The 15795-nt window shown below is 47.9% G+C and overlaps 1 protein-coding gene and 1 long non-coding RNA gene across 2 annotated transcripts in view; one reads left to right on the forward strand and one right to left on the reverse strand.

The window, feature by feature from the left end:
- The window catches only part of LOC117512981 (contactin-3-like), a 136614-nt gene that overhangs the window by 14916 nt on the left and 105903 nt on the right, over positions 1-15795 (forward strand). Inside the window, exon 3 of the mRNA XM_034173239.1 lies at positions 1865-2040. Within this exon, the coding sequence (XP_034029130.1) occupies positions 1865-2040 (176 nt within the window). The remainder of the gene's footprint in view (positions 1-1864; positions 2041-15795) is intronic.
- On the reverse strand, positions 9138-14925 carry LOC117512984. Its single transcript, XR_004561433.1, has 3 exons — positions 14911-14925; positions 14647-14656; positions 9138-9227 (listed from the first exon to the last, which is right to left on the reverse strand). It is a non-coding gene; the product is annotated as an uncharacterized LOC117512984 (long non-coding RNA).

Consider the following 15795-nt stretch of genomic DNA (forward strand, 5'->3'; position numbering starts at 1 on the left):
TCCACCTCCAATCACACACTCGTGCAGCTCCTGTCTAACCACTTATCTGGTTGGGGTGTGAAGCGAAGCCGTCGTTGATCACACCAAACGCCAATCCCACAGATAAGGCAACACCACAGGAAAACGGCTGCAAAGAAGTTCAGACTATAAGTCAGCGTTAAGTTCAACAGAGAAATTACCTCTTCTGGTAACTGATTTCTCGGCGAGGAGGTGGAGTTGCAGTCCGGCCTTTATGGTGATGGTAATGAGTTGGATGAGTGACAGCTGATGCTGATGATGAGTGACAGCTGTCACTCCCAGTGGCTCAGATGCCCTCTGTTCTTGAAGCCCGCACTTCAAGCAGGGCGCCATCTGGTGGTGGTGGGCCAGCAGTACCTCCTCTTCAGCGGCCCACACAACATGTGTCATACAAACACTTACAGTACTTAGATAGACTCAGATAAGGAGTATCACTTGCTTAATGAGGGGATGTTAGCTATGACATTTTGGCCATGTGGAATTCTTGTCTGTGCATAATCCAAAGTGCAGGTAACACGGTATTGAGGACCCCAGTAAATGCCAACTTTTCACCTGTCTGCAGTCAACAGGCAAATACTTTTGAGAAGTGGAGATAGACCAGTGATTGCTTTCCACCATCTGGTACAGCTCTGTGGATTCAGTGATCCATGACATTGATACAAGCTTCCAGGCAAGACAACAAGGCAACAAGGGGTCCAACATGTTACTAACAAGATGTACCCCATGGGTGTCTGTACATGTCTACGCACTGCCTCCACAAGAATCATCACATCTGAATTGTTTCAGGCGGATTGGTACATGACGAGGTAGTGAGGAGTCAGCACCTATTTTTACTGCCTATGTCAGTGGAATAGTTGTTGCTTATGCTCATGTTTGTGTGTAACTGCCTGTGTGAACATCATACACATATCCTCTTGAGTTTTGATAGACAGACAGATATGAATAATATCTTGAGCAAGATTTTAGCTTGGTGTTTAGTCATTTAGATTTCAAAGTGACATAGGAGGCTAAGATTTCATCTCCAGATGGAGCTCAGGTTTTATTGCCTGATTTGGCATATTGTCAAAGATAGAGAATAAATCTCTTTCAACATCCTTCAAAAAGAAACGATCTGGAACACCGATTGAAACTTGGATTTTAGCTGTTCATGGATGAGGACAATGCCAGGACAGTGCTATGTCAAATATATGTTTTCAGCAGTGTGTGTTCAGTGTGTGTAAAATCAGGCATTTATGAGAGCAGAGATTTATGCAGAAAACTCTTCATCCTTCTTTCATCCCTGACATTGAATTAAATTGTTCTTTGTGTTTTGAAGATACTGTGAACACTACAAGATGACCTCGGAGTTGCCCCTGACCTTTGCTTAATGACACTGACGTGACCTGTGTTGCAACAGGATGGTCCACTGATTTTATTCAATACACTTGATTGAAATTGCTTTTTGTGTTTTGAAGATATTGAAGTGGATGTAGACTGTGACCTCTGAGTTGACCAATGACATTGTTATAACATGACTTACAAGCGATTGGTCCACTGAGTTTGGCCGTCAAGGATAACTGAAATTGCTTTTTGTGTTTTAGACAAATCATCACAGACAGACAGACAGACATGACCAGTTGCCTCTTTCTGCTATTAATAGAGAAGATGCTGGCATATATGTGATCATGTTAACACACGAGAGGTGTCGATTTGTAAATAAGATGGGCGTGGCAAGCAGCAGCCAACATACTTGATAATCTCTTAGCTACCTGAACATTTTATTTTTCTTGCTTCAGCAAGTTTTGCTCGTCACTCTCTTCCTGTCGGTGCATTTTGCCAGCGCCTGATTGTGTCTTTGCCCTCACAGATGGTCACTGAATGGGACTCTCATAAATCTGAGCCTGGATCGCCGGCGGCGCCTGTCTGGGGGCAACCTCATCATAAGGAGTCTGGACCGTTACCAGGACGTCGGGATGTACCAATGCATGGCTTACAACACCGTCGGAGCGATCCTCAGCAGGAGGGCCAGTCTGCAGTTTGCCTGTAAGTTGCAGTCACAGCGTGTCAATGCTTTCAAGTTACGGCACGAGAGTGGAGCTGCACTTAGCTCCCATCTGCTCTTGCAGAGTTTTTAATATTCATGAGGGCGGTGAACCTTCGGTGTGAAGGTGCATTAAATGTTAAAGCAACACGGATAGTAACGAGTGAATCACCTGGTCTTCACCTGTGGTCAGACTGACCACTTTGTTTTCCATTACTCTCCTGTTTGAAAAAGATGTTTTGGAATGTAGGCTGTGGTGCAGCTATCATAAAAAATGCCATGAGACAATAATTTCCAATGCATTTTTAATGTCGATGGATATCTTAACTTATCTCTCTAAATAGCTTCACATGCTCCTGATTCTTTATGTGAAGATTCAGATTTGTGACTTTCCTGCAAGCAGCCTTGGTGGCCACCAAACTGACATACAAGCTCATATGACTTCAACCACACCTGCTCCTAATTTCCATCACCATTATTCTCTGCAACAAGTCCAGACATGTCCAACAGGTGGCAGTGTTCAGTAGGTGACAGACAGGTCTAAGGTGTGTGTTTGCTACACCGAACATGTTGAATTGTGAAGAGAACAAGTTGTTAGGTGTGATTACTGATGAAAGAATCAACTGGAAAGCTCATATTCAACATATTCAAAAGAAAGTATCAAAAAGTATTGCAGTTTTAAATAAGGCTAAGCACATTCTTGATGGCAAATCACTACATATTCTGTATTGTACATTGATTGCACCTTAACTGACTTATTGTGCTGAAGTCTGGGGCAATAACTCTAAAACTACAGTGCAACCATTATTCATCCTTCAAAAGAGCATTAAGAACAGTCCTCAATGCAGGGTATCGTGATCATACCAACCCATTGTTCATAAAACGAAAATATTAAAACTCTATGATATAATGTTCAAGACTGTTCAATTGATGTACAGTGTGAAAAATAAGCAATTGCCGTTTAGAATTCAATAATTGTTTACGCAAAGAGAAGGACTATATCATTTAAGGGGTTTGTGTCATTTTAAAATTGTGGGTGTTCGGACGACCAGGAAATGCTTCTGTGTCTCCATTTATGGGCCCCAAAAATGGAATAATCTACCTGAGGAACTCAAACAATGTCCAAATATGATCCGGTTCAAATATTTATATAAAGAAATGTTGTTCTCTGGATATGTATCTGATGAAACAGGTTGGGTTTGTGTGCTGTATGAATCCTTGAATCCTTACTACTGAAAATGTACGGTGATAACAACCACGTAATAGAAGCTGTTTGGGAAATGTGTGACTTCACATTTTGTTTGGGAATGATCGTTCATGATCAGGCACATAGCCTGGTTTAATTTGACTGTACGGAGGGGTGTAGGTGTTGATAGGCATTGCTTCTGCCTACGCCTTTTGGGCACTATGTACATTGTTTGCTTTTTTCTTTTCTTTCTTTTAATTACTTTGTCTATGAGTTTTGTTTGTTTTGTGTGCGAGTGATTGTTGTTAAGCATACGTGTGCCTAATAAATTCAAATTCAAAATTCAGTCGACTTCATTAATGTGACTGATAATAAACAGCTCCTTAACAAACCCATTCAAGCTTACTTCCTGGCATTTTGTTTTTGTGTTTTTTCACACTTTCTCCGTCATGCACTCGTCTTAACGTTGCACCCTCTGATAAGGCTTCTCCACCTCAATAAACACTAAACACAGGCCTTTCCTGTTCTTCTGTACTTCTCCGTGAGCTCTTTCAGTGTAAACACTTCATCAGTTGTTCATCTCCTGACTATAAAACCAAACCTGCTCTCCACCATGTGCAGTCTTTCCCAGATCATCATCATCATCATCATCATCTGATGTCACTTTAAAAGTCTTTGCCTTCTGTGCTTTCTAGTGTTGAACATCTCCGTTGTCCTTTCGTGCACGTCTTACTGCTGCCCTCTTCACCTCCTTACTCACCAGCCTACACATTCTACTGTCTTCCTCCTTCACTGAGCTTCACTTTGTTCTTCTTTTTTCTTTTTTTAACTCCAGCACATTGTGCACCTGGCTCTGTATCACCAGAAGATCTCATTCATGTCATTCTATCCAACATTTCTTCGCCCACTCTCAGTATAACTTTTTCTTCTTTCTTCTCACAATGTTCCACCGCGTTCTTAAAGGACTGAACTTCATTCAGACCTGTTCTTCAGACCTGCTTCTTTCCTTCTCAGTGGCTTCATCCTGGCTGCTGTTTGCTCTGTTCTTGTTGTCCAGCCCTGACCTGAACTCACTCCTTCACATTGTGCTGCATCCTTGGAATTCTCAGTGTCTTTCAAGTGAGATCTCCACTTCCACCACTGTAGATTACATGCAGGCTTTCTTTCTTTCTTCTGAAAAATGTAGCTCACTGGCTCTTCCAAAATTCTACAGACTTCTTTTTCTCGTTTCACAAGAAAAGAGGAAAAAGACACAGAGCATGTGCACAAATGGTGGTAATGTCCAGTCGTATGAAGGGTTCACGGGCCGTAGGAAACCAAGAAACCAGGAATCAAAATGATGACACTCAAAGTATTTTCTCATGCTCACTAACGGTGTGATAACTGAATGATAGTTATAGCATGTTGCTTCTCCTCAAACATGCTGTGAGCTGCTCCATTCCAGCGCTTACGTCTTTTCCTGCTCCTGCTGACAGTAACTGATGCACAGTAATCAGAGTGGATAAATGCATCAGTGAACTTGGTTGTGGTCGTGTCTGCTCTTCAGCCACTCTGGTCAGGTGAAGACTCAGCCGACATGTCTGACAAACCACTTGGTCTTCTCTGCTGCTCCGCTGCCAGGTGCAGGACAAACTGCCAGTTCGCCATGTTTTCTTATAAACAAAACATGAAATTTAAACCAGAAACACCAAACACTGTCAGGATTTAGACTTTTGTATTATGTTTGTTCTGTTTAGTTAGGCTTAGTTGTTTTACTGTGTGATTTCTCTTGCTGGGTTTTCCTGCATGGGCTTTGTCTTTCCCTATCTATCATGACTGCTTCTGTTTGTACTTGGTGGTGGGCGGTGCACACTGTTTGGGCCACACCCTATTCTGGAGCTTTTCACACACCTGTTTCTAATCTGTAGCTCATCACCAGGGTGTATATAAGCTTTAATGGCTGCACTAGTTCTCTGCCAAATTGTTGTGCCTTCGCTTCCAGCTTCATTTTTGCCCTGTTCTTGACCCATTTTTTGCCTTGCTCTGTTTTTGACTACCTGCTCGTTTTTGGACCATGCCTTAGCCTTATGTTTCTGTTACTGTTGCTGATTTTGGACTGCCTAACCATGTACCATTTTTTGCCTGTTTACCCAGTAAAGCTTTTTAACTGTATTCCTCTAGTGTCTGAGCTATGCACTTGCCTCCAGCCATTCCCGACCATCAAGCCTGATAAACACATGGGTGCTGCGAGCCGAGATTTGATCTTGTGTTCTTGAGCAACCCCAATTCCACGAAGTTGGCACATTGTGTAAAATGTAAATAAAAACAGAATACAATGATTTGCAAATCCTCTTCAACCTATAAGCAACTGAATACACCACAAAGACAAGATATTTAATATTCAAACTGATAAACTTTATTGTTTTTGTGCAAATATTTGCTCATTTTGAAATGGATGCCTGCAACACATTTCAAAAAATTTGGGACGGAGCAACAAAAGACTGGGAAAGTTGATGAATGCTCAAAGAACACCTAATTGGAAACAGGTGAGTGTCATGATTGGGTATAAGAGGAGCATCCCCAAAAGGCTCAGCCATTCACAAGCAAAGATGGGGCAAGGATCACCACTTTGTGAACAACTACGGTGACAAAGACACATCCCACCCCAGCAACCACCTGTTTGACGTACTACCTACCGGCCGACGGTATAGGTCAGTCAAAACTAGGACAAGGACTAGGACAAACAGACTCAGGAACAGCTTTATCCCCAGAACGATCACTGATCTGAACAAAAACAAATCACTCTAATCCGCACCTTCAAGTTTCTTGTGCAATATCTGTAAACCTTGTGCAATATTCCCGTGCAATATGATTCCACAGTTGTATAAAATTCTCATTTTACATTACTTAGTCCACATTTATATATAAAATACGATAGGGTTATCGCAACTGGCCCACCTTTACAGGTACTCTGCCCTGCACTATCTGTGGGCCAGTGGCATCGCTCTCTCCTCTCCTTCCATCTTTTCAGGCACCAGCACATGGCAGGAGTTGAGTGGCTACCGCGGGTCATCAGATGGGCACCCTCCCTTCTTTTGATGTTTTGTCAAATTAAGCCCATGACACATCGGGAGGGCTTGACAGCAAATCCAGCATCCTGGATCTATTCCATCATCTACAGTCCATAATATATTCAGAAGATTCAGAGAATCTGAGAGTCAGAGAGTCTGATGGCGGCGCGCCTAGGTGGTGCAGCGGCTTTCCAGCTCTCCGTTCAGTGCTCGTTTCTTTTTATTTTCCTACAGTTTTATTTATTTTTGGACATTATCTGCGCTGCGAGCTTGCAGTACACCCGCCAGTCGCTGTTGAATATCGGACATTTACATCAGATATCTGCTTCGAGCGACTTTCACCACACGCACAACATCCCAGATGATATAACGAGACCACCGGGCTCTCCGTGGATTGTTATCAGATCTGGGAGGCGACGAAGACGGAGGAGGGAGAGGAAGCAGAAGCGAGGCCGCAGGTCTGGTGTTATGCTAAGGCTACGCAAACAACCACACAAGCCACCCCTCCCAAGCCTGTTTCTCTCCAATGCCAGATCCCTGGTGCATAAAACGGACGACCTGGTTTTATAACTCGCTGGAAATCGCTGTTCGTGACTGCTGTGTGCTTATTATCACCGAAACCTGGCTACACCCGGACATACCCGACGCTAGCGTGCAGTTAGCTGGCCGCACGCTGCTACGCGGAGACAGGACAAAGGACTCCGGGAAGAGGAGAGGTGGGGGGCTCTGTATTTATGTGCATGATAACTGGTGCAACAACGGGACAATCATAGACAGTCACTGCTCCCCACTTGTCGAGTACATGTCTGTAAAGTGCCGGCCTTTTTTCCTCCCAAGAGAGCTAACTGTTGTTATCATCACTGCTGTGTATATTCCACCCGACGCCAGTGTAAACACAGCGCTCTCTCTCCTGTTGAGCACCGCCGTGAACGAACGGCAATGGGCTCACCCAGACGGAGTACACATCTTAGCAGGGGATTTTAACAAGGCCAACTTAAAGACTGTACTGCCTCACTTCTACCAGCACGTGAAATGTGCTACAAGAGGGGAGAACACACTGGATCATGTTTACTTCAACATCAAACTTGCATACAGAGCTGTACACCTCCCCTACCTCGGACAGTCAGACCATCTTTCCCTCTTGCTCACGCCAGCCTACACCCCCCTTAGACGCAGGCTTGAGCCCACAACAAAGACTGTTACAATCTGGCCTGACAACGCACTCCCCATACTCCAAGACTGCTTCCAACAGACAGACTGGGACCTATTTGAACATCATGAGCTGGAGACACACACGGGAACAGTTCTGGACTACATTCGGTTCTGCATCAGGAATGTGACTGTAACAAAAACCATCCGGGCTTTTCCAAATCAGAAACCCTGGATGACCAGCCAGGTCCGATCACTCCTCAGGGCCCATGACGCTGCCTTCAGGTCAGGTGACAGGGCTCTGTATAGTGCTGCCAGAGCTGACCTGAAGAGAGGAGTAAAAAGAGCAAAGGCGGACCACAGGATGCAGATAGAGTCCCATCTGTCTAGCAACAATGCACGGAGGGTGTGGCAGGGAATACATGACATCACAAACTTCCGGGGTTGTGATGCTCCAACAGCGGACCTGAGTGCACCACTGGCAGAGGAGCTAAACGGCTTCTTTGCTCGGTTCCGATCTTCCCAGCTGCACTCATCTGCTCCTGCCCTCCCTCCGCCCCCACCTGGTCCCCGCACCACTCCACTCATTGTAAAAGAGCATGATGTCAGGCGAGTGCTCCTCACAGTGAACCCCAGGAAAGCTGCTGGCCCAGACAGAGTACCTGGCAAGGTGCTCAGAGCGTGTGCCAACCAGCTCACCCCCACCTTCACCAGGATCTTCAACCTCTCCCTGGACCAAGCAGTCATCCCGTCCTGCCTGAAAACCTCCACCATAATCCCGGTGCCGAAGAAGTCTCCCATCACCAGCCTGAATGATTACCGCCCGGTGGCCCTCTCTCCGGTAATCATGAAGTGCTTTGAGAGACTGGTTCTTCAGCACATCAAGGACCACCGACCCCCAGACCTCGACCCTCACCAGTTTGCATACAGGGCAAACAGATCCACAGAGGAAGCCATCGCCGTAGCTCTCCACTCTGCTCTAAACCACCTGGATCAGCCGCAGAGCTACGTCCGAATGCTCTTTGTGGATTATAGTTCTGCCTTCAACACAATAATCCCGGACAGACTCACCACAAAACTGGACACTCTCGGCTTCCACCCTCTCATATGTGCCTGGATTAAAGACTTTCTTTCCAACCGTCCCCAGACTGTGAGACTCGGCCCCCACCTCTCCTCCACCCGCACACTGAGCATCGGCTCTTCACAGGGCTGCGTGCTGAGCCCCCTCCTCTACTGCCTCTACACCTACGACTGCAGACTGGCCCACAAGAACAACCTTATTGTCAGGTTTGCAGACGATATACCACAGTGGTCGGTCTCATCTCCGGAGGTGATGAGGCTGCCTACAGAGAGGAGATCCGGCAGCTGGCAGCCTGGTGCTCAGAGAACAACCTCGCTCTGAACACTAGGAAGACCAGAGAGATCATCATTGACTTCAGGAAACACTGCACCGACCCTGTCCCCCTTCTCATCAACGGCAAGCGTGTGGAAAAGGTCCACACCTTCAGGTATCTCGGCATTCTCATCTCAGACTGCATCTCCTTGTCCAACAACATCTCCTCTATCCTCAAGAAGGCTCAGCAGCGGCTACACTTCCTGAGAGTCCTCAGCAAGTACAACCTCAACACCGACCTGCTACTGGCCTTCTACCGCTCATCCATTGAGAGCCTGCTGACATACTGCATCACAGTATGGTTTGGCAGCTCCACCGCTGCTGACAGGGACAGAATGCAGAGGGTTGTTAAGGCAGCACAGAAGATCATCGGCCCCCCTCTCCCCTCCCTGTTGGACATTTACACCTCCCCTGCCTCAGCAGAACCAAAGCGATCTCCAAAGACTGCTTTCACCCTGGCTCTGCCCTGTTTGACCTGATGCCCTCAGGGAGGCTCTACAGGCTCACAAGGACAAAAACAAACAGACTGAAAAACAGTTTCTTCCCCAAAGCCATAACCACATTGAACTCTAGCATGCACTGATCCTCCTTGTGCAATCCTAACCATGTGCAATAACCCAATCACCCATGGACAATATACATTTCTGTGCAATATATTTATATCCTAGCTGCACCTTGCACTAGTGTCAGTTGTATATATATTTTTCCTTACACTGTTGAATTTTTCTTTATATCTTGTTTTTGATACATACTCTTGCACTATTTTTATCTCTTTTTTTGCACTATTTTTGTTTTTATTCTATTTTATTGCACTGCAACTGGATGGCCCTAATCTCGTTGTACCAATGTATAATGATAATAAAAGTCATTCTGATTGTGACTCTGATTCTGATTCTGAGAATCTGGAGAACTTTCTACATGCAAGGCTGAAACCAACACTGAATGCCTGTGACCATCAATCCCTCAGGTGGCACTGCATTAAAAACTGACATCATTGTGTAAAGGATCTTACCATGTGGGCTCAGTAACACTTCAGAAAACCATTGTCAGTTAACACAGTTTGTCGCTACATCTACAATTGCAAGTTAAAACTCTACCATGCAAAGTGAAAGTCATACATCAACAACATCCAGAAATGCCACCGCCTTCTCTGGGCCCAAGCTTATTTGAAATGGACAGACGCAAAGTGGAAAAGTGAGCTGTGGTCTGATGAGTCCACATTTCAAATTGTTTTTGGAAATCATGGACGTTGTGTCCTCTGGACAAAAGAGGAAAAAGACCATCCAGATTGTTACCAGTGCAAAGTTCAAAAGTCAGCATCTGTGATGGTATGGGGGTGTGTTTGTGCCCATGGCATGGGCAACTTACACATCTGTGATGGCACCATCAATACTGAAAGGTACATCCAGGTTTTGGAGCAACACATGCTGCCATCCAAGCAACGTCTTTTTCAGGGACGTCCCTGCTTATTTCAGCAAGACAATGCCAAGCCACATTCTGCACGTGTTACAACAGCGTGACTTCGCAGGTAGAGTGTGGGTACTAGACTGGCCTGTCTGCAGTCCAGACCTGTCGCCCATTGAAAATGTGTGGCGCATTATGAAGCGCAAAATACGACAACAGAGACCCCGGACTGTTGAACAACTGAAGTCGTACATCAAGCAAGAATGGGAAAGAATTCCACCTACAAAGCTTCAACAATTAGTGTCCTCAGTTCCCAAATGCTTATTGAGTGTTGTTAGAAGGAAAGGTGATGTAACACAGTGGTAAACATACCACTGTCCCAGGTTTTTTGAAACGAGTTGCAGGCATCCATTTCAAAATGAGCAAATATTTGCACAATAACAATAAAGTTCATCAATTTGAACATTAAATATTAAATGTCTTTGTGATGTATTAAATTGAATATATACTCAACAAAAATATAAATGCAACACTTTTGGTTTTGCTCCCATTTTGTATGAGATGAACTCAAAGATCTAAAACTTTTTCCACATACACAATATCACCATTTCCCTCAAATATTGTTCACAAACCAGTCGAAATCTGTGATAGTGAGCAGTTCTCCTTTGCTGAGATAATCCATCCCACCTCACAGGTGTGCCATATCAAGATGCTGATTAGACACCATGATTAGTGCACAGGTGTGCCTTAGACTGCCCACAATAAAAGGCCACTCTGAAAGGTGCAGTGTTGTTTTATTGGGGGGGATACCAGTCAGTATCTTGTGTGACCACCATCTGTCTCATGCAGTGCAACACATCTCCTTCGCATCATCCGTGAAGAGAACACCTCTCCAACGTGCCAAATGCCAGCGAATGTGAGCATTTGCCCACTCAAGTCGGTTACGACGACGAACTGGAGTCTGGTCGAGACCCCGATGAGGACGACGAGCATGCAGATGAGCTTCCCTGAGACGGTTTCTGACAGTTTGTGCAGAAATTCTTTGGTTATGCAAACCGATTGTTCCAGCAGCTATCTGAGTGGCTGGTCTCAGACGATCTTGGAGGTGAACATGCTGGATGTGGAGGTCCTGGGCTGGTGTGGTTACACATGGTCTGCGGTTGTGAGGCTGGTTGGATGTACAGCCAAATTCTCTGAAACGCCTTTGGAGACGGCTTATGGTAGAGACATGAACATTCAATACACGAGCAACAGCTCTGGTTGACATTCCTGCTGTCAGCATGCCAATTGCACGCTCCCTCAAATCTTGCGACATCTGTGGCATTGTGTTGTGTGATAAAACTGCACCTTTCAGAGTGGCCTTTTATTGTGGGCAGTCTGAGGCACACCTGTGCACTAATCATGGTGTCTAATCAGCATCTTGATATGGCACACCTGTGAGGTGGGATGGATTATCTCAGCAAAGGAGAAGTGCTCACTATCACAGATTTAGACTGGTTTGTGAACAATATTTGAGGGAAATGGTGATATTGTGTATGTGGAAAAAGTTTTAGATCTTTGAGTTCATCTCATACAAAATGGGAGCAAAACCAAAAGTGTTGCGTTTATATTTGTAGTTAGAAGAGGATTTGCAAATCATTGTATTCTGTTTTTATTTACATTTTACACAACGTCCCAACTTCACTGGAATTGGGGTTGTACTTAAATCCATCTTTGTGCCACTCCTTTATGAAGCTGCATACATCACAGCCAAAAAAGAATTCGCCCCCTATAGCATCCAGGAAAATTGGAAATTGTCAATCTAACAACACCTTTATAGGTCTCATGAATGTCTTAGTGGCTTCCCTCACCCATCTCTTTCAATGTTTGAAGCTTGCATTTGATGAGCACAACTGTGTCATGAAGCTTCATATCACCTCACGAAGCACATAGTGGAATCAGGGACAGATGAGACTTGGCTATTATGAGCGTACTCGATCCAGGCCAGATGGTCACTCCAGGCCGTCGGGTGCGTGGAGGTCACGTAGCAGAGGGCCTGCTCCAGTTCCTGGTTCGTCCGCTCTGCCTGCCCATTCGTCTGGGGGTGGTACCCAGACGAGAGACTGACAGTGGCCCCCAGTTCCCTGCAGAAACTCCTCCAGACCTGGGAGGAGAACTGAGGACCACGATCCGAGACAATGTCTGATGGAATCCCATGTAGACGCACGACGTGGTGGACCAGGAGGTCTGCAGTCTCCTGGGCCGTCGGGAGCTTCAGGAGGGCCATGAAGTGGGCCGTCTTGGAGAACCGGTCCACTATCGTTAAGATGGTGGTGTTGCCCTCGGACGGCGGGAGGCCCGTGACAAAGTCCAGGCCAATATGAGACCAGGGGCGATGAGGCACGGGCAGAGGCTGGAGGAGGCCTTGGGCCTTGTGGTGGTCGGCTTTGCCCCTGGCACAGGTGGTGCAGGCCTGGACATACTCCCGGACGTCGGCTTCCATAGACGCCCACCAGAAGCGCTGCCGGACCACTGCCACGGTCCTTCGCACCCCTGGATGACAGGAGAGCTTGGAACCGTGACAGATGTCAAGGACCGCAGCCCTGGTCTCTGGTGGGACGTACAATTTGTTCTTCGGACCTGTCCCCGGGTCCGGGCTCCGTGTCAGGGCCTCCCGGACGGTCTTCTCCACGTCCCAGGTAAGAGTGGCCACGACAGTGGACTCGGGGATGATGGTGTCAGGGGGGTCTGACGGCTCGGTTTTGACCTCCTCTTCATGCACCCGGGACAGGGCGTCAGATCGTTGTTTTTTTGTCCCGGGGCGGTAGGTGATCCAGAAGTCAAAACGCCCGAAGAACAGCGACCAGCGGGCTTGCCTGGGGTTCAGACGCTTCGCGGTCCGGATGTACTCCAGGTTCTAATGGTCCGTGAAAACCGTAAATGGTACCGATGCTCCCTCCAACAGGTGTCTCCACTCCTCAAGAGCCTCCTTCACCGCAAGAAGTTCCCGATTGCCGACGTCATAGTTCCGTTCAGCTGGGGTCAACCTGCGGGAAAAGTAGGCACATGGATGGAGAACCTTGTCGGACTCCCCGCTCTGGGATAGCACGGCTCCTATCCCTGAGTCAGAGGCGTCCACTTCAACTACGAACTGGCGCTTGGGATTGGGCTGCACCAGAACCGGTGCAGTCGAGAATTGGCGTTTCAACTCCCTAAACGCGGCTTCGCACCGATCTGACCAGGTGAAGGGGACTTTTGTGGAGGTCAGGGCTGTCAGGGGGCTAACTACCTGACTGTAGCCCTTGATGAACCTCCGGTAGAAATTTGCAAAACCGAGGAACTGTTTCCTAGGTTCGTTGGTTGGGGCCAATCTCTCACTGCCGCAACCTTGGCCGGATCAGGGGCGACGGAGTTGGAGGAGATTATGAACCCCAGGAAAGACAAAGAAGTGCTGTGGAACTCACACTTCTCGCCCTTCACAAACAGCCGGTTCTCTAACAACCGCTGTAGGACCTGACGTACATGCTTGACATGGGTGTCAGGATCCGGAGAAAAGATGAGTATATCGTCTAGATACACGAAGACAAACCGATGCAGGAAGTCCCGCAAGACGTCATTAACCAATGCTTGGAACGTCGCGGGCGCATTGGTGAGGCCGAACGGCATGACCAGGTACTCAAAGTGACCTAACGGGGTGTTAAATGCCGTCTTCCACTCGTCTCCCTCCCGGATCCGAACCAGGTGATAAGCATTCCTAAGATCCAATTTCGTGAATATTTGGGCTCCATGCAGGGGCGTGAACACTGAATCCAACAGAGGTAACGGGTATCGGTTGCGAACCGTGATCTCGTTCAGCCCTCTGTAATCAATGCATGGACGGAGTCCGCCGTCCTTCTTGCCCACAAAAAAGAAACCAGCACCCATCGGGGAGGTGGCGTTCCGGATCAACCCGGCAGCTAACGAGTCCCGGATGTAGGTCTCCATTGATTCGCGTTCCGGACGTGAGAGGTTGTACAGCCTGCTGGACGGGTACTCAGCGCCCGGTATCAAATCAATGGCACAATCGGACGGACGGTGCGGGGGCAGCGTGAGTGCCAGGTCCTTGCTGAAGACATCAGCAAGGTCATGGTACTCGGCTGGCACCACCGCCAGATTGGGGGGGACTAAAACCTCCTCCTTAGCTGTCACACCGGGTGGAACCGAGGATCCTAAACACTCCCGGTGGCAGGTTTCGCTCCACTGAACCACAACCCCAGACGGCCAATCAATCCGGGGATTGTGTTTTAACACCCATGGAAAACCCAAAATCACTCGGGAGGTAGAAGGTGTTACATAAAACACAATCTCCTCCCTGTGATTCCCAGACATCACCAATGTCACTGGCTGTGTCTGGTGTGTGATTAGTGGAAGAAGGGTGCCATCTAGCGCCCGCACCAACAATGGTGACGGTAAGGCCACTAGAGGGAGCCCAACCTCTTTTGCCCATCTGCTATCCAGCAGATTCCCCTCCAACCCCGTGTCCACCAGTGCTGGGGCGTGAAGGGTTAAATCCCCACTCAGGATCGTGACTGGGATTCGTGCAGATCGTCGGGGTTTCCCCACGTGGGTGTTGTGACCCACCCTTAGCCCAGTCTCTAAGGACGAGTGCTGCTGTTTTGACCGTTTGGGGCATTCTCTCTGTGTGTGCTCGGTAGAGCTGCAGAGAAAACACTCTCCACGGATCAGCCTCCTTTGTCTCTGATCTGATCGCTTTTTGGCCCTGCTTGTTTCCCTAGCAACGTCAGCAGGGGGAGCTGTCGTCACGTGGAGAGCCCTGGCAGCTGAGCGTGGGGAAGTCGGCTCCCTTTCGGACCCGGGAGGAAGAGGGACGGCTTGTGCCTGACCACGCCCTTCGTCTCGCTCCCGTTGGTGTTCTGTTAATCGGTTGTCTAACCGTATAACCAGGTCGATAAGCCCGTCTAAATCCCGCGGCTCGTCCTTCGCCACCAGGTGCTCCTTAAGGACCAGAGACAGTCCGTTTACAAAGGCGGCGCGGAGCGCAACAGCATTCCAGCCGGCTCGCGCTGCCACGATGCGGAAGTCGACTGCATACTTCGCTGCGCTCCGACGCCCCTGCCGTATCGACAGCAGCACACTTGAAGCGGTCTCGCCTCTATGAGGGTGGTCGAACACCTGTCGGAACTCCCTCACAAACTCAGTATAAACCGTTAGGAGCCGTGAATTCTGCTCCCAAAGCGCCGTAGCCCAGGCGCGTGCCTCTCCTCGAAGCAAATTGATCACATAAGCCACCCGGCTAGCGTCTGATGCGTACATGACGGGACGCTGTGAAAAGACGAGCGAGCACTGCATCAAGAAGTCCGCGTACGTCTCCACACAGCCTCCGTATGGCTCCGGAGGGCTTATGTATGCTTCAGGGGAAGGTGGGGGGGTTCGTTGAACGACCAGCGGAATGTCTGTTTCTGGCACACGGTCAGCAGGAGGAGGTGCTGCAGCAGCGCCCTGAGCATGCGCTTCCACCTGGGCGGTGAGAGCCTCCATCCTACGATTGAGAACACTGCTCTGCTCGGTAACTAAGTCCAACTGAACGGTAAAGGCG

This window comes from Thalassophryne amazonica, chromosome 6 (assembly GCF_902500255.1).
Source record: "Thalassophryne amazonica chromosome 6, fThaAma1.1, whole genome shotgun sequence".
Classification (NCBI taxonomy): domain Eukaryota; kingdom Metazoa; phylum Chordata; class Actinopteri; order Batrachoidiformes; family Batrachoididae; genus Thalassophryne; species Thalassophryne amazonica.